Raw genomic sequence first — 27,113 nt, 5'->3', positions numbered from 1 at the left:
CGCAGCTACTTGGGAAGCTGAGGCACAAGAATCACTTGAAACCAGGAGGTGGAGGTTGCAGTGAGCCAAGATTATACTACTTCACTCTAGCCTGGGCAATAGAGTGAAACTCTATCTCAAAAAAAAAAAAAAATCCATAAAAGGAGAGACGAATAACCAGGACTTCATTAAAATTAAGAACTTTTGTTCTTTGGGTAAACTTATACTGCCAGGGAAAAACAGTAACAAAACTTTCTTTCCTGAAAGCTCATGTGAAGAGGATGAAGGCAAGCTACAGACTAGAAAAAATATTTGCAAACCACATATCCGACAAAGGACTGGTATCTAGAATACATAAAGAACCTCGAAACTCAACAGTTTAAAAAAAACAAGAACAAAACAGATCATTAGTTCACACCTGTAATCTCAATACAAGAGGATCACTTGAGCCTAGGAGTTGAGTTTGAGGCCAACCTAGACAACGTAGTGAGACTGTATCTCCATAGAAAATAAAAAACTTAGCCAGGCATGATGGTGCAAACCTACAGTTCCAGCTACTCAGGAGACTTAAGTGGGAGGACTGCTTGAGCCCAGCAGCTGGAGGTTACAGTGAACTATGATTGCACCACTGCATTTGAGCCTGGGTGACAGAGCAAGATCCTTTCTCAAACCAAAACGAACAAACAATGCAAAGAGAAAACAGAAAAATAACATGAACAACAAACAGAATATATAGATGGCAAATAAGCACATGAAACATGAAAAGGTTTTAACATCATTAGCCTCAGGGAAATGCAAATTAAAACCACAAGGAGCTACATGTCTACATAGATATCTGCATACCTAACAGAAGGGCTAAGATGAAAAATAGTGAAAACAGTAAGTGCTGGGGAAGACATGGAGAAATGAAATCACTCCTACATTGCTAGTGGGACCATAAAACAGTACAGCCACTCTGGAAAACAATTTGCTTATTTCTTTAAAAACTAAATATGCAACTACACTACAGCCAAGCAGCTGTAATCCTGGGCATCTATCACAGAGGACTGAAAAAACATTTGCAGCCAGATGCGGTGGCTCATGCCTGTAATCCCAACACTTTAGGAGGCCGATGTGGGTGGGTCATCTGAGGTTGGGAGTTCAAGACCAGCCTGGCCAACATGGTGAAACCCGTCTCCACTAAAAAGACAAAAATTAGCTGGGCATAGTGGCACATGCCTATAATCCCAGCTACTCAGGAGGCTGAGACATGAGAATCGCTTGAACCCAAGAGGCTGAAGCTACAGTGAGCCAAGACTGTGCCACTGCACTCCAGCCTGAGCAACAGAGTAAGACTCTGTCTCTCACACACACACACACACACACACACACACACACACACACAGAAAGAAAGAAAACATGTTTGCACAAAAACCTGTATGCAGATGTTCATGGCAGCTTTCATTGTAATAGCCAAAGACTGGAATCAGCCCAGATGTCCTTCAACACTTGAGGCCTATAGTTTGAGACCAGCTTGGGCAACATAGCGAAATCCCGCCTCTATAACAAAAAAAAAAATACAAAAATAAGTTGGGCACAGCAGCATGAACCTGTGGTCCCAGCTACTCGGGAAGCTGAGGTTCACCTGAGCCCAGGACGTTGAGGCTGCAGTGAGCAGTGATCACACCACTGTACTACAGGGTGACAGAGACCTTGTCGCCAAAAAAAAAAAAAAAAAGGGAATAAATTGTTAATAAAAGTAACAATTTGGATGACTCTCCAGGGAATTATGAGTGGAAAAAAGTCAACTTCAAAAGGTTGCAGACTATATGATTCCATTTATAGAACATTTCTGCCTCATGACGATACCTGACAAAGGCCAGACCACATATGAGCAAAGGCCTCTGACCTACCACTTCTGTGGCAACCAGTCTAGGGCAGTCAGGATCTGGTCAATGGCCACCAGCTTCTCTATTTTGAGTCCATACTTCCAACTCAAAACCCACCAGGGAAAGTCAAATATGTTCCCCAAACCAATCACCTCCACTGCCCTGCTCTAGTCAGCCTGCCTCTAATCAGAGCATACCTGGAGTCTTTAGGGCCCTGGTGAAAAGCCACTGTGCTGGACCCAACTCCAGCTGCAGGAGGGTCAGAAGCAGTTGTGACGGGTCCACCCTGGATGCTCAGGGCACTGGGCCTGTCTAAGGCTGAGATGCAGTTAGAACATCAGACCCTACTATCGGCATGCTAACCAGCTTTGAGTCACACAGCCTGCTAGGTGGGCTGCAAAAGACAGACTCTCTAGAGATGTGGCCCAAAGGGATGACTTAAAGTGGAGGGTGGCAGAGACATGAAGAAAAACCCTCTGGCAAACCAGCCTCCACCCAGAACAACAATCCTGCTGACTACGAAAGCCTGAGGTGCACTGAGAGCAACTACAGTGCCAACAAACCCCAAGCCCAGCCCAACTCTCACCCAGATCAATGCCCTTCACTGTACTAAAGACCCTCCCACAAGAAAGGCCTAGTGGAAGTGAAGGCACGGCCATTGCAAGCACAAAACTATTGAACTCAGTCTCTATTGTCCCACACAAGATGTCAGACTTCCAATGAAAAGCCTAGAAAAAAGTACCATGCTCCAAAGACAAAACATTCAAAAAACCAGATTCAAACATGACACAGATGAAGGAACTTTCCCACAGGGAATTTAAAATAACTGTGATTAATTTGTTAAAGGCTCCAATGGAAAAGCTAGACAATATACAAAGTTAGATGGGAAATTTGGATGAAAGATGGAAACTATAAGAATCAAATGGGGCCGGGCGCGGTGGCTCAAGCCTGTAATCCCAGCACTTTGGGAGGCCGAGACGGGCAGGGGGATCACAAAGTCAGGAGATCGAGACCATCCTGGCTAACACGGTGAAACCCCATCTCTACTAAAAATACAAAAAATTAGCCGGGCGTGGTGGCGGGCGCCTGTAGTCCCAGCTACTCGGGAGGCTGAGGCAGGAGAATGGCGTAAACTCGGGAGGCGGAGCTTGCAGTGAGCTGAGATCAGGCCACTGCACTCCAGTCCGGTCGACAGAGCGAGACTCTGCCTCAAAAAAAAAAAAAAAAAAAAGAATCAAATGGAAATCCTAGAAATAAAAAAACAGACAAAATCAATGAAACAGATGACGAATACCTTCAACGGGCTCATAAGCAGACTTGACACAGCCAAGCAAAGAATTAGTAAACCTGAGGACACGTCAACAGAAATTACTCAAACTGAAGGACTAAAAGAATCCAGGAGACATGATGACTAGATGCAATGCATGATTCTGGACCAGGAAAAAAAAAGTTATAAAGGGTATTATTCGAACAACTGATAAAACTGGAATGATGGATTGTGGATTATTGTATGGTAATGTATCCATGTTAAGTGTCCTGATTTTGATCCACACAGTGTAGGTACATAAAAGAGTGTCCTTGTTCTTAGGAAATATACACTTAAGTAGAAAAGGCTTAAGGTCCACAGTATCTTCAGTTTACTCCCAAGTGATTAAAAAAAAATATGCAGAGAAAGTGAATGATAAAGCAAATGTAGTAAAATTGAAATACTGGCCGGGCGTGGTGGCTCACGCCTGTGATCCCAGCACTTTGGGAGGCCAAGGCAGGTGGATCACAAGGTCAGGAGATCGAGACCATCCTGGCTAACACGGTGAAACCCCATCTCTACTAAAAATACAAAAAATTAGCCGGGCGTGGTGGCGGGCGCCTGTAGTCCCAGCTGCTCGGGAGGCTGAGGCAGGAGAATCGCGTGAACCTGGGAGGCAGAGCTTGCAGTGAGCCAAGATCGCACCACTGCACTGCAGTCTGGGAGACACAGCGAGACTCCATCTCAAAAAAAAAAAAAAGAAAAAGAAAAAAAAAGAAATATTGTAACTGGTGAGTCTGTGTAAATAGTATATGAAAGGAAGTTCCTTGTATTATTCTAGCTTTTCCGTAAGCTTGAAATTATACCTAAATTAACAAGTTACAGAAGTCTCCCTCCCCCGGCCCAGATGGTCCTATAAGGCGGTTCTATCGAACACTCAAAGACAAGATTATCTCCAACTTGTTCAATATGGATTTAGAGAACAGTAAAATGTTTGCCAACTCATTTCAGAAAACTAATACAGTGTAATACAGAAATGAGTCAATGGAGTCTCAGCTACTTGGGAGGCTGAGGCAGGAGGATCACTTGAGCCTAGGAGTTCAAGACTGTACTGTGCTAGGGTCATGCCTGTGATTAGCCACTGCATTCTTGCCTGGGCAACATAGTGATGACCCACCTTAAAAAAAAAAAAAGAGAGAGTCAAGGAGAGTATAGAAAAAAATATAACAGGCCAACCTCACTTCTTTTTTTTTTGTTTTGTTTTCTTTTTTTGTTTGTTTGTTTTTGAGACGGAGTCTCGCTCTGTCCCCCAGGCTAGAGTTCAGTGGCACCATCTCAGCTCACTGCAAGCTCTGCCTCCCAGGTTCATGCCATTCTCCTGCCTCAGTCTCCCATATAGCTGGGACTACAGGCACCTGCCACCACACCCGGCTAATTTTTTGTATTTTTAGTAGAGATGGGGTTTCACCGTGTTAGCCAGGATGGTCTCTATCTCCTGACCTCATGATCCGCCCACCTCAGCCTCCCAAAGTGCTGGGATTACAGGCGTGAGCCACTGCGCCCAGCCCCAACCTCATTCTTAAAAGAGTTTCAGGCCAGGCACGGTGGCTCACGCCTATAATCCCAGCACTTTGGGAGGTTGAGGTGGGTGGATCACGAGGTCAGGAGATCGAGACCATCCTGGCTAACACGGTGAAACCCCGTCTCTACTAAAAATACAAAAACTGAGCCGGGCGTGGTGGCAGGCGCCTGTAGTCCCAGCTACTGGGGAAGCTGAGGTAGGAGAATTGCTTCAACCTGGGAGGTGGAGCTTGCAGTGAGCTGAGATCAGGCCACTGCACTCCAGTCCGGTCGACAGAGCGAGACTCTGTCTCAAAAAAAAAAATAAAATAAATTAAAATAAATAAAATAAAATAAATAAAATAAAATAAAATAAAATAAAAAAAATAAAATAAAATAAATAAAATAAAATAAAATAAAATAAAATAAAGAAACACACCATAGACTGGCAAGGTAAACTGAGAAGCAGAGAGAAGGATGGCAGAAGCGGGGGTGGGGAGGTGACTGATGGACTCAGATGCTCCAGAGACGCCAAGTCCTTGGGTCCTCATTCCCATCTACTCTCTTAACAACACTGCGGCAGGGAGGACGAGGATGACTGTCTCTTCCCTGGGAAAGAGAATAGTGGACTCTAAGACGCTGACCAGCTAGCTGCCCTGGTCACAGAGCTGCAGACGGGCCCCAAGAACAAGGTGTGAGCTGGTGAGGGGCGCCCACCGCAACACAGCAATCAGGTTCTGCCCCAGAAACCTTGGCTGGTGAGGGGTGCCCACCCCAACACAGCAAATCAGGTTCTGCCTCAGAAACCTTGAATTCAGGGTCCAACAAAGTGACTCAAGGGCCCAGACATCCCCAAGAATGCCAGCTCAAGGGGGCTTACTTCTTTTACACAGAAATGAAGACTTCTCGTAGCAGCTCTCGGCGTGCCAGCTGTGAAGGTCGTGGTGCCGCAGGGTGGGGAAATGGAAGCACTGAAGCTGGGCACAGAACACGTTGTCATTCTCAGACATGGCCGAGGCAAAGATGGGGTCTGGGGGCAGGAACACCTCTGAAGAGCCTGTTGGGGAGACAAAAGGTGGGGTTGGACAACATCACATCAGAGGACAAGTTGTGCAGTCCTCAAGGGGACCATGGCGTCAGACAGGATCATCAACCACAGGGCCTGGGCCACCAAGTGCTGGTGGTCACTGTGGCTAGGTGTTCATTCAGGACTCCCCAACCTCCTGGGAGTCACCCCAGGTGCTGGGCCTGGCAGGAGCCACTCTGTGGGGCCTGCAAATACACAGGCCACAAACCCTGGGTAGCAGTGCCAGCCTGAGCACCAAAAGAGGGTGCTGGATCAGGGTTAGTGGGCGGCATTTAAAGTTAGAGCAACAGCATGAATAACAAAGTAATGGACTGTAGCACACTGGATTAAAATGCAAACGGGAATGGGCAGGCGAAAAAGGCAGGAAAGTTCTCCCTTAGGACAGAACACTCAGTCATAAACAGAGGAGTCACAAAGTCCACCCGGCACCCATGAGGAAGGCACCGTCAGACAGCATCGGCACTGGCCGGCACTACCACCAGCTGGCTACAGGCAACACTTAGGAAGCACTGGTTCCCAGGGACCTCTCTCAGCTCAAGGGAAACTGTCACCACTCAGCTCCTGCCTGTCTAAGCCAGGCACAAAGCAGTCAGAAACCATGTACCCTTGCCACAGACAGCGTGAGGGTTGGGGACTGCTAACCTCCAAGTCTCTCTTCTGCAAGGTTCTAGGTGGGCTCTGGCCACACCCAGGGCATGGCACAGCCAGCCCTAGGCCCCGCTCTCTCCCCTGCATGGCCCTTCCAGTCTGGGCCGCCAAGATTCCTTGAGGCTTACCCAGCCAGGATCACTGGAAACACAAAGCAACCATTCCAAGAAGCAGAATAATGAAGGCACACCTGGCGCTCTCCCCTCCTAAGAGAGCAGTGCAGCTCACCCCTTCATAAGCCTCCAGCATGCTCACCTTCATCTTTTGGAGCTCCATTTACACCCAGCATGAAACATGGGGCTCTGCCTCAAAAGAGCCAGTGAGTCTGGAAGCAGGCCTATGCTGTGGGCCTGTGGACGGACAAACGGTGCCCTGCCACGGGCAGGACAGCTCTCAGGAAGCTCTGAGACCTGAAAGACCTGTGCCGGGCCAGCAGACAGTCACAGCAACAGCTGCACCCCCTTCCCAGAGACACACAGGCCTAGCACCTTGCCTGCCTCATTGGCATGTATCAGACCCACAGCAGGGGAGGAAAGAGGCCCACTGTCTGGAGTTACCTCCCCATACCAACTGAAGCGCTCGTCTCCACTGCTGACAGTGGGTGCCACCACCATCACGCTGTACACCACCCCACTTTTCTCCAGGCCCCCGAGCCCCTGCACACCCTCCTCATCTCCCACAGATGCCCTCTCACCTAAATAGAGCCCCTCCCCTTTTAAACACTGTTTTCTTCACTAGTTGCCTTCTTGTCCCATGGGATGAAAACCAAACGGGTTCCTTCCAGTCTTTAACGAACAAAAAATCTTTGGTACTGAAGCTAGTTGCCAGCCCAGAGCTCCTGACCACAACTACAGTACATGACGGCAGACTGAGACCAAGGCCACAAATGACCTCTCCGGGCAGAGTCCTGGGACCCAGCATCTGCCCCAAAAGCTGCCTGGACTGGGGCACAGCCAAGTCAGAGAGTGGGGTCAGGCAACCAGCAAAACAGGGTTCACGTGGGACTCCAGGCCAAGGCCCAGTAAGCCACACAGTGCTCCCTCCTGGCAGTGAGCTGCATGGGTACCTGTGCAGCGCCCTTGCCCAGGGAAGCTGCTGGTGGCTCTGCATCCAGGTGCTGACTGGGGGCTGGTCATGTGGGGACTGCATGCCTACCCGAGGTGCAGCCTTGCAGAGCGGGCAGGTGCTCGTCTTTGGAGCATCCCTGGAAGGGCTCACAGTGACAGCCATGAATGAGGCAGCCTGTGGGGCTGGAGAAGAGGCTGGGGAGTGGTAGGTGATGAGGGTAGTGAGGGAAGGGACTGCTGGCTTTGATGGAACTGTGATTTCTATGAGAAACGAGAGCTGTGAACAAGGGAGCAGAGTTGAAAGGACCCCCAGCAGCTGTATGAGGAATGGTGGGGCTGGGGCCAGGAGACCAGATAGCACAATCAGGTGAGGGATGATTGGGTGTCAGGCCCAGGTGAGGGCTGCAAGACTGGTGCCGGGTGATGAGATCCTGGACGTATTCCAAAGGTGTGAGAGGAGCCAGGAGGTTTCCCTATACTGCACTGGGGATGAGTTCTGCAGATTTTTCTCCAGGGCTTCCCACTTCCTCCTGGAACATCCCCTTACCTCAAACATCCCACTCTTCCTGAAGGACCCTCATCCTGGAGAAAGGCCCTGTGAGCAGAGCCGCCCTGGCTACTAGAGTGACTAGGAGCAGTTCCTCGCGCAAAGCCCTCCTCCCAAGCCTCCCTCCAAGACACTTCTCCTCAACCCCTGCCACCCCAGCAGATCCAGTCCTCACCTCGACAGCGTGGCAGCAAGTTTCCAGGTGCCCCCTCCCAATTTGTCCACACATGAGGTGTGGACAAGGCTCTGACAGGAGCCTTGGGCTGGGCTGTCACCAGCCACCAGAGGACACCCTGCTCCAGAGACTGATACACAAGGGCATCTGAACGTCACCTGATTACCTCTGCCACCACATCTTCTCCCACACGTGCAAGCAATCACTGCCACCTCCATCTCTGCCCCTGTTCTCCGAGCCTGGAGAACCCTCCCCGGCCCCCCCGGCCCCCATTGTTCCTGTGGTGGGGAGACCTTCACTCACTTTTCTGAGCCCTCAAAGAACCTCCCCTTCCTGTCTCGCCACCTCCGCAGCCACAGAGTGAGCCTCCACTCAGGGCCCACGAGGGGCTGTCCAGATCCTCCCGAATGCCCCACCACGGTGGCAGCTGCCCCACTCAGGGGCTGTCTCCCCTCCAGGAACTGCGGCCGACCCCAGCTGACCCCATCCTAGCCCAATGGTCACCTCACCCAGAGGGCAGGGTCTCTACAATGCATCTTCCAGTGGCTGCTAGGCCAGCCTGGCCCCTTCCTCACTGCTGACTGAGGTTTCTAGACGCCAGGTCCCGCAGGCTGGCCTAGGACCACAGCCCTGACTGCTGGCCTCACGGGGCAGCACCCTACAATCCCACGTGTATAGCACCAGAGAAAGACGATGGAGACCACGAAGGACTGGCCACAAGATTTTGGAGGAGAAAAGAAGGCTTCTACTCAGTCACACACCTCCTGACCTCAGCCAACCTGCAACGTGCGTGCTGAGACACCATGGGGGACAAATGAGAGCCAGGCACTGAGTGATCTTACATGAGCAAGTGACACGTGTGGACACGTTAAACACATGGTGTTTTCACTTTTATGTTTTAAGGTAAATATCAAGTATGACTCACCAGACAGAAGCCACACTGCTGGTGCTGAGGGGAAGGCCCTGGGAGCAGCACGTGGGGCGGTGTGGATGAGTCTCCCTAGACAAGGATCTGTATTTTTTCAACCTTTCTGCACAAATGTTACAGAAATCCTGGCCCCATGTCTTCTGGCGGCAGCAGCGGCAGTTCTATCTCCAGGGCATACCATGACCTGGTGCTGTCAAACCTGCAGGGTCTTGGCCCCTGGATGGCGCGCACAGGCTGGTGTGGGCCCGGGGGAGCAGCTGGAGAGCGCTCCACCAAGCCGCATAGGAGCCCCGCGGAAACGAGCTCCCAACTTCAAATGTGTGTGCTGGGTGCCGACACACGGGCATAGTAAGCGTCTACGTACCATGGTATCACACCCCAACCCAGAACATATTATACAACACAGAAAAGATGGACAACATGTAGATGAAGGAAACATTTTTCGACATCTTAATGTGAGGCCTTCCCACCATCATTGGCTAATATTCTCATGTATAGTATTTTCTTAGGGAAGGGTTCGGAATGAATAACAAAAGACTTACATCCACTTCCCATGGTTTTTTGGGTATTTTTTGGGGGGCCAACCCCTCAGACCCCAATGAGCCCTCTGTTCTGCACCATGTCCCTGGGCAGGAGAAGGGCTGGGCTGGGCTGGGCTGGACATGCTCTTGTTAGCTTGTTTTATACCCAGTACTGTCTTCACTCTGCAGCTTGCTTTTGGTACGGGAATTTTTAAAACGATGCCACTATGGAGAGAGGAGTGCATACACCCAAGCTGCTTTGGTGCTGACCATACCCTACTGCTTGGCTCCTCTCTGCCCTACCACCCTGGGAGCCCCTCCCCTGCAGACTCCAGGATACTGGCTCCTAAACCACATAACCACAGTGCTACTGCTGCACCTAAGAAAATGAATCTTCCACAAGTCCCCACTTACATTTCTTGAATTGTCCTTTGGAGTTTTTTATAAGCCTCCCAACCCAGGACGCCATCAAGGTTCATGTGCCACATTTGGTTTTATGTTTCTTTAATCTCTTTAAGCCCAGAACCACTCATGAGGTTGAGCTGCATCAAGGGCCAGTTATCCTGCAGCAGAAAACTTATTTTTACTATTTGTTTTGTGACCACTATTTAAATCCGCTAACAGAGTTCCCGAATCCATTTAACTGGGCACAAGCAGGCAGCGGCACATGGTCACCCCCGCGAAGCTCCAGGATGCTGTGGGGCTCCTTGCACGTTGAGCTGCACGAATAGGGAGCTCTATGCCAGCCGCGGCTGCCAGCACCGACACACATGTTCAATCTTTTTCTAAATTTTAGGTTCACTCTCTTGCCTGATGCTCCAATGGAGTTACCAAGCTGCACCTGGCCATTAAATCCCACCCAGGACCCTTGCCATTCTCACACCAAGCATGGGGTCCCGAATCCCCAACTCTGAATGTGCTGTCATCCCACTCAGAATCATGTCCTCTCTTCAACCACCAGTGTGAAGAGGACAAGCTACCAGGAGAATTATGTTCTACAAGGCAAACTTTGACACTGGGGCCTGGAAACCCAGACGCCATTGATTAGTCAACAGCAATCTAAACAATGCACTCATAAAGCCGGGGAATGCAAATGTGGCTGGCACTCTCAGGAGGGCACTGGTGGTCATGAGAACAGGGTGGCACCTGTCCTGAGCAGGAGCGGGACAGCAAGTGTGACCCCAATCTGCTGGGCTCTGCAGCCCCCACCTCTGCTCCTGCCCTGTCCCAGCAGCCAGGCATGGCCCCGTCTCTGTGGGGCCCTCTTCTCTCCAGGGAAGCCGGCCACCCAGGCCTTGACTCTTTTCAACCCTGTCAGAGATACTCAAGACATCAACAGCAGGACTGGGATGTGTTTATGAAAAGAACCCAAATCCTAGCTCAAGCCACAGGCACAAAGCAGAGCCCAACACACAGGCCTGACAAGGGGCAAGGCAAGTGAGTGTGGCCCTGGCGGCAGCTGGAGAGGGCACTGCTGGAGTATGCCCAGGAGGAGCTCGCTAGTGCCAGGGCAATGGGACAGGAAGGGCAAGCCAAGTCCGAGTTCCCAACGTAAAGGAAACAGCAGCCATGTTTCCTTTACATCGTCTTGGTATTTCCAAGCAGGCAGCATAACATCTTTGAACACACACATACACACACACACACACACACACACACACACACACACTCTCTCTCTCTCACTCTCTCTCTTTCTCTCTAAGTCTATCTGCCTGATAGCTTCCTTCAGGTCTGGATTCTACCTCTGATCTTCTTTGTCCTGGCAAGCTTGTCCTCCCCTCCGGCCTGCCAGGGGCATACTCTGCCTGCTCACTTTTATACTCCAAGGTCCTTAACTTCAAAGGGAGGAGGGGACACACACACGATCTATTTTAAGTCTATCTGCCTGATAGTTTCCTTCAGGTCTGGATTCTATCTCTGACCTTCTTTGTCCTGGCAAGCTTGTCCTCACCTCCAGCCTGCCAGGGGCATACTCTGCATGCTTATTTTTATACTCCAAGGTCCTTAACTTCAAAGGGAGGAGGGGACAATCTAGAAAGCTGGCCAAAGTGAGATGCAACAGTGGGTTCCAGAGATGACCACAGCCCAATGCAGGGCCTGACCTGCAGGCTGCACTGGCTGACCACAGACTTCCCTGCAACTGGGGCTCACCCTCTCCATGTCCCCTGCACAGCGCCCCTACAGGCCAGGCAGCACTGGGTGAGAGGGAGGAGGGGAGGCCCCAAATCAGGGTGACTCTGCCCAGCTTCAAACACTCCCACACACCACAAGGGCTCACCTTTGAATGCAACCTCCCAGCGACCTTCCAAGGAGCGGTTCCGGCCGGTGATAACATACTGATACCCAACCCACAACCTGCAGGGAACAGAGACAGAGAGAGATCTCAGCGGCAGGAGGGATGCGGCCATCAATGACTGTGTTTTCTGTTTTTTTTTTTTGAGACCGATCTTGCTCTGTTGCCAGGCTGGAGTGCAGTGGCGTGATCTCGGCTCACTGCAACTTCTGACTTCCTGGTTCAAGCAATTCTCCTGCCTCAGCCTCCCAAGTAGCTGGGATTACAGGGGCCCGCCACCACGCCTGGCTAATTTTTGTTTGTTTGTTTGTTTGTTTTTTAGTAGAGACGGGGTTTCACCATATTGGCCAGGATGGTCTCGATCTCCTGACCTCATGATCCACCCGCCTCAGCTTCCCAAAGTGCTGGGATGATTGTTTTTTAACAGCTATACTGACCTCCAAAACACTGAGCTTCTAACATGAGACACTCATGTTACAATGCATTAAAATTCAAAACAAGGAAGTTCACAGGACAAGAAAACTTTTATCTCAGGGAACTCTTGCCAAGATTGTTTCTATGAGCTGAACCGATAAAGCTTTCACAATTTAAGCAAGAACAATCTTATTCTTGGTAGACATGAAACCCCATGAATACAACTCTGTGACTATGCTAAAACCACAGAACAGGGCACTCCACATGGGTGAGTTTCATGGCATGTGAATTGCATCTCAATAAAGACATAAGCCCCTGCAAATTTCCACTACCATGGAGGCTGAAAACACTTGCACGGCTTCCTACTCAGAGCCAGCCTACCTCAGGCCTGCAGCCTGCTCCTGAGTACGCAGGCCTAGCACTGAAGGGACCTTGCACTGGGAGCTGGTTGACCACCATAAGCTCCTGCCTAGTCTGTGCTCCTTGGCTCAGCTATCCAGCCCCAAGCCTGGAGATGCCCATCAGCAGGTCTCCCTGCATGGCAGGAGCCCAGGGATGGCACACTCAGCCCTTGGCCTGTGCTGTGCCACCACACGGCTGTCCTCGGAGACGAGGCTGCCCTGCCCTCTGGGCTATGCCCTCTTGCTTCTCCACTGGACTCACAGGCCTGTCTTCAGGGGTCAGTACAGCAACCTGTGAGCTAAGAGTTAGTTTCCGCCCTTTGTAGCTGCAGAAGGAGAAACAACTCCGTCTTGTGATTTGCCAAAGTCACACAGGGCACAACTGTGGAGTCAAAACCCAGCTGAGGTCTTGAAGCGAAGGACCCCTTGCTTTCTCAGGGGGAACCCCCACCTACTGCACACCCCTCACACCAGGCCCAGAAGCCCCACACCAAGCAGCTCTCCCCACACAAGCCAGCACCCCCAGGTCCCCTGCCTGCCCTTAGCAACTGCAGCTGTACACACAGAGGGGGACCAATGAAAGGGGCGACCCCACAGTCCCACAAAGTAGCAGCAGAGTCCAGCCTGCCCCTGCCCCCAGGCCCCTCCACCGATCCCAATGCACATTCCAACCCATGGATCTCCTGGGCTTCCAGTGGGCGAGCTGGTCTTCCCAGCCTGCTGTCTGCCAGATGTGCCCTAAGAGAGGAGTTTACTGAGTGGTCAGAGGCCATGTGCTCAGTAGTCATCAGACTCTGACTCCAGGCCCCCCAGGTCCCCAATTCAGGACTCACTTGCGCTGGTCCTTCCAACCAAAGCTCCGCTCCGGCTGGTCCCATTCCTGGGCCAGGACAAAGCGCAGCTCCTGGTCGGTGGAGAAGGTGGCGAGAGAGCCATTCAGACGCTGGCAGGTCTGCGCGGCATCCCAGTAGTTCTCCCCACTCAGGTAGACCCTGTAGCAGCTGGCCGTGCCTTCGTAGTGGTGCCACCCTGTCGGGCACTTCCCTAGGAAACATAAAGGACAGAAGGGGAGTTGTCCCCCAAGTTAGGATCCAGCTCCAAAATGGAAATTCTATGTGCTCCATCAGGGACAGACACACCTTGTAAATCACCCTAGAGAAGTGGGGAAACTGAGGCTCAAGAGGACAAGCTCTGCTTCTGAAACCACATTGCAGAAATGCTCAAGTTTCTCTAAAACAGATTCAATGATACAAGTACATTTGGTGACTCCTCCCACTTCTATAACATCTTTTAATTTATTCACTAGTCAAGATTGGCTGTTGAATTACATCTTGTAAAGCGGATTTCATCCTCTGGGTTAACAACACAGCACAACACCCATGCAGTTCACTTTGGGCCCTGCTTCCAATGCCCAGCTCTCCTGGCCTCCGCTGCCAGCTAGCCCACTCCCCTCTCTTCCTTTTCTACTTACGTGAGCATTTGCAGTGGGGGCCGGCCAACCCTCCACTGTTCTAAAACAGCAGCTCAAAGGATAACAGCTGGGAGGGCCATGACACTGTGTAACCTGCCCCTGCCTCCCACAGGTGAACAAAATAAGGTATGGGCGATGCCACAGCTGACAAAGCTGAGGAGCCAGCCAGCACTTGAGTACCAATGAGTCTGGCCAGCGTCTTCTCACTTCCCCCACCTATCACTTCCAACTCCTACACCTACACATGGGAATGCCTGGTAATTTACAGCTCACCCTAGGTAATATCAGTGATCTGTTTTACAGAATCTTTAACCTTCAAATGTTGGGTATCTCATCTTAGTATACTGGAGAAGAGTAACAATTGTTAGCAAAGCCAGTTGTGAAATTAAAAATGCCATTTTTTTTTTTTTTTTTTTTTTTTTTTGAGACGGAGTCTCGCTCTGTCGCCCAGGCTGGAGTGCAGTGGCCGGATCTCAGCTCACTGCAAGCTCCGCCTCCCGGGTTCACGCCATTCTCCTGCCTCAGCCTCCCGAGTAGCTGGGACTACAGGCGCCCGCCGCCTCGCCCGGCTAGATTTTTGTATTTTTTAGTAGAGACGGGGTCTCACCATGTTCGTCAGGATGGTCTCGATCTCCTGACCTCGTGATCCGCCCGTCTCGGCCTCCCAAAGTGCTGGGATTACAGGCTTGAGCCATAAAAATGCCATTTTTAAAGTGCATCTATGTCTTCTGGCACTAATAAAACTTCTAGAGACGTTATCGCCATGTATTTATTATGTAAGCATGTGTGTGTGTGATGTCTTCACAAAGGCACATAGATTACAGAGAAGGAGGGGCAGCCCTGGCCCCTAAGCATGGCCACAGCTAGACAGCATGATCTGCTCACCGTGAAGGGTACACCCGAGTGTGCAGGGAAGCTATTTAGGTGCAGACAAGGAATCAGAGGGCTGGGCACAGTGGCTCACGCCTGTAATTCCAGCACTTTGGGAGGCTGATGTGGGCAGATTGCTTGAGCTCAGGAGTTTGAGACCAGCCTGGGCAACAGGGAAACCCTCTATCTACCAAAAATACAAAAAATTAGCCAGGTGTGGTGGGGCACACCTGTAGTCCCAGCTACTCGGGAGGCTGAGGTTGGAGGACCACTTGAGCTCAAAAGGCAGAGGCTGCCTGCAGTGAGCCAAAAGTGTGCCACTGCACTCCAGCCTGGGTGACAGAGTGAGACCTTGTCTCAAAAAAAAGACAAAAAAAAGAAAAAAAAAACAATAAAAAACCCCACGGCATCAGCTCTCGAGAAGGTGTGGTGCACATTCATTGCGTGTTTCCTGGGTGCCACACCAATGCATGCAGCCTGACCACATTCCCCACAGGTGGCTCTGCACCGTCTCCATGGAAAGGTGAGGATGCCGAGGCAGGCAGAGGCCAGGCCCCTATTTCATGCAAGGTGAGAGGAAGTCCTGTAGGGAGAGAAGCTGGTTGGAGCATGGAGGGAAGGAGACCTCCCAGGAGGAGAGCCAGTGGCTGGGGCATGGAGGGAGGAAGTGCTCCTGTGCACTGACTCATCTTCTTTATGTTCGGAACTTGGTGGAGTTGCTTACTACCCAGGCAGAAGTGCTGTCTGTTCAAAACTGAACAGACAGGCAAGCGGAAGGAAGAATACGGAGCCAAGCATCAGGACCCCCTGGGGCTGCACTGTGAACTGCCCCTTCCCTACAGGCATCCTCTCAGTCTCAGTGTCCTCACACACCAAGCCTGTACACCACACTTCCACTGTGGAGACCCCTTCGGGCTGCGGGCACAGGCTGGGGACAATGTGCATCACCAGGACATTTGTTCAGCCCTGCTTCAGCTGCACGGACATGCATGACCACCTGGAAACACCTGGCCCCACTCTGGGCACCCAAGGTTGGTGGGGGTTCTGCCAGAAGCCTACCTGGTCACCTCTGAGGTGCTCCCCAGTGCTAAGAGTCTGGGGGCTGAGGAGTAACACAAGCAGACAGGCCCAAGGCAGGGGCTCGGTCCTGCCTGGCCCACAGCTGCTGCTCAGCGTACCTGGGCACCTCACGCCTGAGCGGGTCTGCTCAGGGCCATTTCAGCAGTGGCTTTTCCTTCCCTCAACCTTCCTTGATGATCTTACACCCCTTTAAAATTTCAATGTCATAGGTAATTTATTAAATAACTAATCATTTTTTTAAAATTTTCTTAAAATGGCCGGGAACAGTGTGGCTCATGCCTGTAATCCCAGCACTTTAGGAGGCTGGGGTGGGTGGATCATCTCAGGTCAGGAGTTCAAGACCAGCCTGGTCAACATGGTGAAACCCGGTCTCTACTAAAAGTACAAAACTTAGCCAGGCATGGTGGCACGTGCCTATAATCCCAGCTACTCGGGAGGCTGAGACAGGAGAATCACTTAACCTGGAAGGCGAAGGTTTCAGTAAGCTGAGATTGAGCCACTGCACTCAAGCCTGGGTGACAAGAGCGAGACTCCGTCTCAAAATCAATCAATCAATCAATCAGGAGTCAAGCCTTCCCATTCTATCAGCTGTACCTAAACTCAGAGCTGGTTTCCCCATTTACAAAAGGGAATAATACAACTTTGGAATTTCCAAGGGCCAGTGCCTTCTGGCCCTGAAAGGCAGTCACTTTGTGAGAACAAGCAGCCTGGTTTCAGAGCCGGCCGACTTGCCAGGGCCTTGAGTCACATACCACCACTCCAGAGCTGGGTGACTGCAGGTGGGTCATCATGCAGCCTCATTCATTCCCCACACTGGCCTCCAAGGGCTGTTTTGAGAAACCCCTCATGCAGCACAGTAGCGCTGGAGAGGCAGGGGTCGTGTCAGGCTTGCACTCCCCAGTGTCCCAGTCAGGGCAGGTCTGCAACTTACTGCTGAAGCGAACGGGCTGCGCCACATTCACTGCATGGAAGTGCGTAGGGTCGCCTCCTCTGGCCCGCCCCTGCCGCGGATCCACAGCCTCCTTCCCATGGTGAGGACGCGCCTCCCCCGTCACTTCTGAAAGCAAAAGGAGATGTGTGCTGTGAGTCCTGCCTGTGCAGTTGCAGCCTCCCTGGCCAGCACGGTTCAGACTACTCAGGGCTGCAAGGCTGGAGGGAGGGCCTGTAGCACAGAGTCCAGCAATGTAGGCTTTCTTTAGGGCCCTATGAAACACTGCTGGTCGCATCAAATGGGTCCCCTGTGCTTCTTATTAAAATTATGCCTTGGCAGTTTTTGTTTTTTAAGTTACTGTTGTGAAATGGAGGCCCTCTTCATTGCATTTTTTAACAGGTCATTGCTAGCACAGCAAAGGGTCCTGCCTAAATTAAAATCCCTCAGCAGCTCCAGTCCCGTGGGGATGGCCCATGAAGGAGTTCTCTCCAGAGCCCAGGCTGCCCAAGGAGTTCTCTCCAGAGCCCAGGCTGCCCCTGCCCCTTCCTCGAGGGCCTTCTCTCCCAATACAGAGACCCACATGTGCAACCTTCCTCTGCAGCCCTTGTCCTGGGGCCTGAGCTGCCTGTCTGTCCCCCTGCCTGCTGGTCCCCCAAGGCTGTGAAGGCCTCCAGGCCAGGACCTCAGTATGTTCCTGTCTGGCTCTTTGGTGCTTGGCACAGGCCCTGGTGTGCAGCAGGTCTCAGTGCATGGTTAGAAGGTGTGAACAGGCAGCTGAAGATGGGGAAATAACTATACTTTCATGCAGCATGATCTAATAGTAATGTGCACACCAGTCCTTCCATCCACATACACTCTCTTTTGTCCTCCAACCCCCTTGTGAAAAAGGAGAACCATGCTCCTCCTGTCTCACAAGGTGAGGGGCAGACTCAGAGAAGGGAAGTGACTTACACAAGGTCATGGTGCAGGGAAGAGGGCCCTCATGGGCCTACCCACCTCCCACTCTGTCTGTACAGGTGTACCTTGATGCGTCATGAAGGGCATTGGGTACAAGGTCAGGTCAGGTGGGCAACAAACTTGGTCTGCAAGGCTGCACACAGACAGACGCCTGCCAGCAAGTGCACTCTGACTGCAGATGGCTGAGTGGGGCCTCAGCGCCCCAAAGGAAGTCACAGGGAGGGTTAGGAGGCCTCCTGCAAAGCCTGCTTCCCTGACCCTGAGCCGGCAGTCAGCCCCACCTGACAAACCCCTCTCCAGCAGGTCGGCTCTGCTGGTGTCCTATAGACTTTGCAGTGGTTTTTATTTAATAAAAAATCCACATGCTTTTTTTTTCTCACGATAAAGTAACAAACATTCAATGTGAAATGCTCAAAAAATACAAAAGTTTGAAAAGACAATAAACAACAAAGGCCATACTTAACTTTGTGAGCATCTGCCCCTTCACCCAGTCTCTTTCCTACACAAATCTTTAAGAATACTGGGATCACATCAGACACTCCATTTCACGACTTGCTTTGTAAGCTTAAGATTATAAACAGCTCGGGAGGCTGAGGCAGGAGAATGGCGTAAACCCGGGAGGCGGAGCTTGCAGTGAGCTGAGATCTGGCCACTGCACTCCAGCCTGGGCGACAGAGCCCATCTCAAAAAAAAAAAAAAAAAGATTATAAACAGCTTTCTATATTTTTAAATGGGTTTAGGAACATGACTTTTGATGGCTGCACAGTATTCCATGAATGGATTTCTTTCGTTCCCATAATCTCTATGGTTTAAGGTTAAACTGTTTGCATTTTTTTCACTATTCTACAAAAGGCTGCCTTAAACACCTTGTACACAAGTCTGTATGTAGTCCTATTTCTGAGACTCTGGATACTCACTCAGCACTTGATAAGCATAGTTCCATAGCTCCTGTCAGGCATGTGATGGGGATGGGTTGTTATTTGACTGGGAATCACTAAAATACAAAATACGCTACCTGTGTCCAAGATACCTTCAACACAAAGTGAAGACCTCAAAGGGAGAAGCATCTTCAAGGCTTGTGTTTTTTGGTAGAGGTGCCTTTGGGGTACTTTACCACTCCTAAATACAACCTAAGGACCTCAGTGTGGGACAGTAGCTGGCACCATGACAGGCTTGATGCTGTAAACACGCAGTACTAGGGGACCATCAGCTCTTCAGGACTGGTTCCACGTCCTGAGCCATGCTACCTGCAGCACCCGACACTCTGGGCAGGAGACCCGACCCACAGACTCGCTGGTAGCTCTGATGCAGGCCAGGGCTCGCAGGGATGCAGCCACTGGGATGGGGCATTAGCACGCAGTGGAGAAGGGAAGAGCCACCTGAGCTTCTGAGGAACTGGACCTGAGACTGGAAGCTGAGAAAGAACAGAGGGGCTTCCTGGCAGACGGAGCAGCTTTGGCAAGGGGCAAAGGCAGACACATCTGGGACAAACCTGAGGCCAGGCCTGGGTGTCGCTGGAGAATGTCATTGAACTTAAATTCAACATCTCCCTCTGCTTAAATGGGCAAGACCTGTGGCTCCACTTTGTATCGTGGCCTCTTCCCCAAGCCAAACACAGTACCGGTAAAACTGCTCATAGAAAGACAAGATGAATTGAGGGCAGAGGAAAGGAAAGAGAAAGAAGAGGTAACAGAGGGAGAGTGCTGCCAAGTCACATGGATGCCAAAGACCAGGTTGTTCCATGTTGACTGAGTGAAGCCATCTACCCCCTGGGGTGGGAGACCAGGTGAAATATTTCAGACACATAACCAGAAAGACAAATGGTGATAAAGGACACTACTCTGTTGAGCAGGCTCCTCTGGGTTCAGGTGGCGATTGTGAGCCCTTTCTTTTTCCCATCATGTGTCTTTTTTTTTTTTTTTTTTTTTGAGGCAGAGTCTCGGATGGGATCTCCACTCACTGCAAGCTCCGCCTCCCAGGTTCACGCCATTCTCCTGCCTCAGCCTCCCGTGTAGCTGGGACTACAGGCGCCCGCCACCACGCCCAGCTAATTGTTTTGTATTTTTAGTAGAGATAGGGTTTCACCGTGTTAGCTAGGATGCTCTCGATCTCTTGACCTCGTGATCCGCCCGTCTCGGCCTCCCAAAGTGCTGGGATTATAGGCGTGAGCCACCGCACCCGGCCTTATCTTTATATACAAATGCTCACATTCATCCCCTCACCCCCACATTTATTCAATGCCCATTCTGGGCCCACCATGGAAAAACGCCAGCACAGACACAGGCCTTTGCCAGCAAGAAGGGGAATGGCTTGGCTGTCAAGATGATGCTGATGGCAGACAGTGTCCTGGGGGAGAGTCTGGGGGCCAGGCTGGGGAGTGCGCACTGCACAGGACAGAACTCTTACAGACCTCTCAGGACTGCCTCTGACAGTAGAGAATGTCCCTCTTCCTGTAGAGGGCAAGCCTTTGGTGTGCTGGGGGGCCTCCTCTACCTCCACCAGGGCCACGGGGCCCTAGCAGCCCCACCTCACAGCCCAGCTGGGGACCTGGTGCAGGGGTCACTGTAGCACCCAGAGCCACATCTGTTCCGACTCTGGGCCCCATGACCTGTGCAGCTCGGAGCATATGTGCCCCTTCTGCCTCCAGCACCACTGGAGTGCCAGGCTGCTGCTTCCCCAGCACAGGAACACACTGGAGAACAAGTTCAAAAAGGAAACAGAATCAGGGAGAATACCTGGAATACCACTCCACAGACTATTTATTCACAAGTTACTTTTCGTCACAAAAAGGTAAAGAAATATTCACAACAGTGATCAAACTTAACATCACCAACAATGAGACAAAATGACCTTGGGCCTCGTGATTTGATAATTGATGACTTACATAGTATTGCTAACTAAAAAGTAAAGTCTCACCTGAAGCTAATCATGAAGAAAGAGACAAGTCCAAATGGAAGGCCATTCTACAGAACTGACCTGGACTCTTCAAATATGGCAATGTCATGAAAGACATCCCACACCCCCTGCAAAAGAGGTCTGGGAATACTTCCTAGATTAAAGAACAAAGTAATACGGCAATAAAATACTTACGTAATCCTTGAATAAATCTTGAATTAGGCCAGGTGCAGTGGCTCATGCCTGTAATCCCAGCACTTTGGAAGGCCTGAGGTGGGCAGATCACAAGGTCAAGAAACCAAGGCCATCCTGACCAACATGGTGAAACTCCGTCTCTACTAAAAATACAAAAATAAGCTGGGCGTGGAGGCACGCGCCTGTAGTCCCAACTACTCGGGAGGCTGAGGCAGAAGAATTGCTTGAACCCGGGAGGCGGAGGTTGCAGTGCACTGAGATCACACCACTGCAGTCCAGCCTGGCAACAGAGCAAGACTCTGTCTAAAAAACATATAAATATATATATTTTTTTTTAAAAAAAAGAAGGAACATGCAAACAACACTATCCATCATTAACTCGCCTCTGAAAACATTCTTGTACAAATGAACAGGAGGCCAGGTCAGTGGCTCACACCTGTAATCCCAATACTGTGGCAGGCTGAGGCAGGAGGACTGCTTGAGGCCAGGGGTTGGAGACCAGACTGGGCAACACAGCGAGACCCTGTCTCTATGAAAAATAAAAATAATTAGCTGGGCATAGTGGCACGCACCTATAGTCCCAGCTACTCAGGAGGATGACACAAGAGGATTGCTTGAGCCTAGTTGTTTGAGGCTACAATGAGCTATGACCACACTAGTGCACTCCAGCCTGAGTGAGAGTGAGACCTGTCTCAAAAAAAAACCAAACAAACAAACAAAAAAAACCTGAACATATGACAGCAAACATGAAAACTCGTAAAAGATTTGGCAGAAGTTATAGAAACCTACTAAAAGTAAAATAATCAAAGAGATGGAAAACTGCAGAGGAGAAAACAAAAACTGGGAATCATTCCAAGAGCTCTAATTCCCAATAATAAAGAGTTCCAGAAAAAGGGAACAGGGAAGAAAACAGAATAGAACAGAGAACAGGAAAGTGATCCCTTTCCCTAAGCTGAAAGGCATGAGTCTCTAAAATGAAAAGACCTACTGAGGAGGCAGTGCAATGGTTTAAAAGACACTCAAAATTTCCAGTAAGGAAACAAGTTATGTTCAAAGAATCAAACTTATGTCACCAACAACACTGCAAGCTTGTAAAAATGGAGTAAGCTTAACCTTCAAAATTATCGGAAAAAATTATTTCTAGCTTATAATTCTAAAACCAGCCAAACTTATGTGCAAAGGTAAAATAAAGACACGTCAGATACGCAAACAAGGAAACACAAACTTTTGTCTCCCATGTTCCTTTTCCACATAAGTGGGGCAGTACTCCACTAAAATGAGGGACTAAAACAAAACAGGAAAGATATAAAAACCAAACACCAGAGGTTCCGACACAAGGAGACACAGGAGAGAGTGACTGATTCTCCCACACGTGAAGGGGGAACCTGGCCTAGCAGCACTGACAGGTGAGGGCCACTAGGGGCATCTGGGAAAGGAAGGGCCAAAGAACTCTGATAGAGATCTGCAACTGAGGAGAGACATCAGGAAAGAGGGACTTCTAGGTACTTAAAAAGAAAATTTATATATATGAATCTACAGGATTCACACCAAACTGGCAAACAGTTTGGCAATTTCTTAAAAAGTTAAACATAGTTGGGCGCGGTGGCTCACACCTGTAATCCCAGCACTTTGCAAGGCTGAGGAAGGCGATCGCTTAAGGTCAGGAGTTCAAGACTAACCTGGCCAACATGGTGAAACCCCGTCTCTATTAAAAAATACAAAAATTAGCCAGGTGTGGTGGCACGCACCTGTAATCCCAGCTACTCAGGAGGCTGAGGCAGGGGAATCACTTGAGCCGGGGAGGTTGCAGTGAGCCAAGACTGCGCCACTGCACTCCAGCCTGGGCCACAGAGTGAGATGAAAAAAAAAAGTGAAAACAAAATGTTGTGCCAATAAAAAGGAAACGGAGTGCTCCTGCATGGCCCAGCTAGGAGCAGCACTGAAAGCAGGCAAGACCTCACAGAGCACAGGGCCCAGAATGAGCCACCAGGCTTAGGGAAGAATCAGTAGAGAATGCCTAAAACCACGGAATTTAAAGACATAGATAAATACCAAATGCAACAGCTAAAACAATGTTTGCCTTGAAAATTAGAGCGGTTCATTGGGTTTGCCATTGAAAAAAAAAATTTACAGAACCATTTGAATATTCAAATTGTATGCATAAGTAACTTGAATAAAGATAAAACTAAAAATTGCAAGTAGACAATCAAAAGCAGTTCCTCTTCGGATCTGGGCGGACCCGCCCCACCCTTTTTTTTTTTTTAACATCAGAGCTGCCGCCGAGGGGTCTACTGCTCTGATTCCTGATCCTTTTATTGTGACCCAGGTTTCCCGCTAGAGGGTTTGATGTCCTCTGCATTACCAATGTTCTGCAGCTGCACAAGGAGACAATTTGTACATGCCTCTTTTAAATTATTGTGCCAGGCCCTTCCAATCCAAGGCTGCAATCTTTCATTTCTGGGAGATTTTCTTACATAACTTCTTTGCTAATTCCCTCCTACTCCATCTCCTCTATTTTCTTTCAAGGAATTTGTATTAATCAGATATTGGATTTTCTGAACTCATTTTTAACCACTTAAGAGTGTACAGTTGGACTGGACGTGGTGGCTCACGCCTGTAATCCCAGCACTTTGGGAGGCTAAGGCAGGCAGATTATGAGGTCAGGAGATTGAGACCATCCTGGGTAACGTGGTGAAACCCCATCTCTACTAAAAATACAAAAAATTAGCTGGACATGGTGGTGGGGGCCTGTAGTCCCAGCTACTCGGGAGGCTGAGCAGGAAAATGACGTGAACCTGGGAGGTGGAGCTTGCAGTGAGCCGAGATCGCGCACTGTACTCCAGCGTGGGCGACAGAGCGAGACTCCGTCTCAAAAAAAAAAAAAAAAAAAAGAGTATATAGTTAAGTGTCATTATTAAGTACCTTCACATTAGTTCCATAACCATCACCACCATCCATCTCCAGAACTTCTTTTCATCTTACCAAACATCATATCCATTAAACATTACCTCCCGATTTTTCTCTCCTCCCAGCCCCTGGCAACCACAATTCTACTTCCTGTATATTTGCATTTTAATATCTTGACAGCACATCTAAATAGAAACACATAGTATTTGTTATTTTGTGACTGGTTTATTTCACTGAGCATAACGTCCTCAAAGTCCATCCATGCTGTAGCATGTGTCAGAATTCCTTCCTTTATAAGGTAAACCATATATTCCTTCCACTGGATGGACAGACTACCTTTTTGTTGATCCATTCATCTGTGGACGGACACTTGGGTTACTTGCACCTTTTGGCTACTATGGGTAATGCTGCTATGAACTCGGGTGTACAAATCTCTTTTCAAGTTCCTGCTTCCAATTCTTTTGAGTCGAACTTCTAAGTCGTATGGTAATTCTACTTTTATTTTATTTTTTGAGACACAGTCTCGCTCTGTCGCCCAGGCTGGAGTGCAGTGGCATGATCTCGGCTCACTGCAACCTCTGTCTCCCGGGTTCAAGCAATTCTCCTGCCTCAGGCTCCCCAGTAGTTGAGATTACAGGTGTGCGCCATCACACCCGGCTAATTTTTTTGTATTTTTAGTAGAGACGGGGTTTCACCATGTTAGCCAGGATGGTCTCGATCTCCTGACCTCGTGATCCGCCCGTCTCGGCCTCCCAAAGTGCTGGGATTACAGGCTTGAGCCACCACGCCCGGCTAATTTTTGTATTTTTAGTAGAGACGGGGTTTCACCGTGTTAGCCAGGATGGTCTCTATCTCCTGACCTCGTGATCCGCCCGTCTCGGCCTCCCAAAGTGCTGGGATTACAGGCTTGAGCCACCACGCCCGGCTAATTTTTGTATTTTTAGTAGAGACGGGGTTTCACCGAGTTAGCCAGGATGGTCTCCATCTCCTGACATCCTGATCCGCCCACCTTGGCCTCCCAAAGTGTTGGGATTACAGGCGTGAGCCACCGCACCCGGCCGGGTAGTTCTATTTTAATTTGGGTGGCACCGTCATACTGTTTTAGTAGCTGCACCAGTTCCCATTCCTAACAACACTGCAGAGGGATTCCACTTTCTCTAAATCCTTGTCAACACTTATTTTCTATTCGTCAGCAGACATCTAATGGCTGTGAGATGTTTTACTCTGTTTGGATTTGCGTTGCTCTAATCATTAGTGATGTTGGGCATGTTTTCATGTGCTTATCAGTCATTTGTTTAACTTCTTTGGAGAAATGTCTACTCAAGTCCTTTGCACATTTTTTAACCAGGATGCTTATTATTATTGAGCTGTGGGAGTTCTTTTTGTATTTTAAATATTAACCCCCACCAGATACGAGTTTCAAATGTTTTCCATTTTGTAGGCTGCCTTTTCACTCTGTTGAATGTTTCTTTTAATTAATAGAAGTTTTAAATCTTGATGTAGCCTAATTTATCTATTGTTTCTTTTGTTGCCTGTGATTTTAGTGTCTTATGTAAGAAATCATTGCCAAATCCAATGTCATGAAGACTTTATTCTGTTTTTCTAGAAATTTTATGGTTTAAGGTCTTAAGTTTAAGTCTGATCCATTTTGGGTTAAGTTTTGTATATCATTAGCTAAGGGTCTAACTTTATTCTTTTGATGTGTATGTCCAGTTTTCCTAGCACCATTCATTCTGAAAAGATACTTTTTCCCTCCCTGAATGGTACTGGCATCCTTGTGGAAAATAATTTGACCATTGTACGCAAGGACTCATTTCTAAGGCTCTGTATTCTATTCCACTGGTCTACATGTCTGTCTTTATACCAGTACTACAATGTTTTGATTACTGCAGCTTTGTAGTTAAAGGATCAAAGTCAGGAATTATGAGGTTTTCACATTTATTCTTCTTCAAGATTGTTCCGGCTCTTTGGAGTCTGCTGAGATTCTATGAACGTTAGGATAAATTTTTCTATTTCAGCAAAAAAAAAAAACTTGTTGGCGTTTTAATAGGGATTAAATCTGTAGACTGCTTTAGTTAACAGTCACATCTTACATCTTGCAGTCCATGAGCATGGAACGTCTCTCCATTTATTTTTGTCTTTTTTTTTTTTTTTTTGAGACAGTGTCTCACTCTGTCACCCAGGTTGGAGTGCACTGGTGCGATCTCAGCTTACTGCAATCTTCACCTTCTGGGTTTGAGCAATTCTCCTGCCTCAGCCTCCCGAGTAGCTGGGACTACAGGCGCCCGCCACCACGACCGGCTACTTTTTTGTATTTTCAGTAGAGACGGTGTTTCACTGTGTTAGCCAGGCTTGTCTCGAACTCCAGACCTCAGGTGATCCACCCGCCTCAGCCTCCCAAAGTGCTGGGATTACAGGCGTGAGCCACCATGCCTGGCCAAGTATATTCTTAAGTACCAACAGATCCCCAACTTATGATAGTCTGACTAAAAAATTTTTCGACTTTACAATAGGTGTAAGACAAATCTAAGTTGAGGAATATCTGTATTTTATTCTTTGTACTATTACTGTAAATGGAATTATTTTCTTAATTTCCTCTTCAGATTGCTCAGTTAGTGTACATAAATACAAATACAACTTATTTTGTGTTTTGACTTTGTGTCCTGCAATTTTGCTGAATTCATTTATTAGTTCTAACAGTGTTTCTGTGAAATCTTTAAGGTTTTTACATACAAAATCACGTCATTGCACATGCAAACAGGGATAACTTGACTTCTCCCTTTCCAATTTTGATAGCTTTCTCTTCTTGATTAATTACTGTGGGCAATTAACTCTCAATACTATGCTGAATAAAAGTGGTGAAAGCAGACATCCTTGTCTTGTCTCTGATCTTACAGAAAGAGCTTTCAAGAGCTTTCAGTCTTTGATCACTGATTGATTTTAGTTTGCTGAGACATCCTTGCATTACACTTGGTCCCAGCCTTTTGACAGACTGTGAAACTTGGTTTTGCTAGTATTTTGTTGAGGATTTTGTATCAATATTCACAAAGGATACTGGTCTGTAATTTTCTAG

At 49.0% G+C, this 27,113-nt stretch overlaps 1 protein-coding gene across 4 annotated transcripts in view; it reads right to left on the bottom strand.

Annotated features, from left to right (window-relative positions):
* DGCR2 (DiGeorge syndrome critical region gene 2) overlaps positions 1–27,113 on the bottom strand; it is an 86,927-nt gene that overhangs the window by 15,495 nt on the left and 44,319 nt on the right. For 2 of the 4 annotated variants that reach the window (XM_011958691.1, XM_011958694.1), the window contains 4 exons: positions 17,087–17,212; positions 13,568–13,787; positions 11,905–11,981; positions 5,534–5,710 (listed from right to left, as the gene is read on the bottom strand). In XM_011958691.1, the coding sequence (XP_011814081.1) occupies positions 5,534–5,710; positions 11,905–11,981; positions 13,568–13,787; positions 17,087–17,212 (600 nt within the window). The remainder of the gene's footprint in view (positions 1–5,533; positions 5,711–11,904; positions 11,982–13,567; positions 13,788–17,086; positions 17,213–27,113) is intronic. The other 2 variants (XM_011958693.1, XM_011958695.1) reach the window with 1 other exon arrangement.

The sequence above is a fragment of the Colobus angolensis genome, unplaced genomic scaffold (assembly GCF_000951035.1).
Source record: "Colobus angolensis palliatus isolate OR3802 unplaced genomic scaffold, Cang.pa_1.0 Scaffold471, whole genome shotgun sequence".
Lineage (NCBI taxonomy): Eukaryota > Metazoa > Chordata > Mammalia > Primates > Cercopithecidae > Colobus > Colobus angolensis.
The sequence above is the reverse complement of the archived record's forward strand: the minus strand, read 5'-3'. Positions and strand labels throughout refer to the sequence as shown.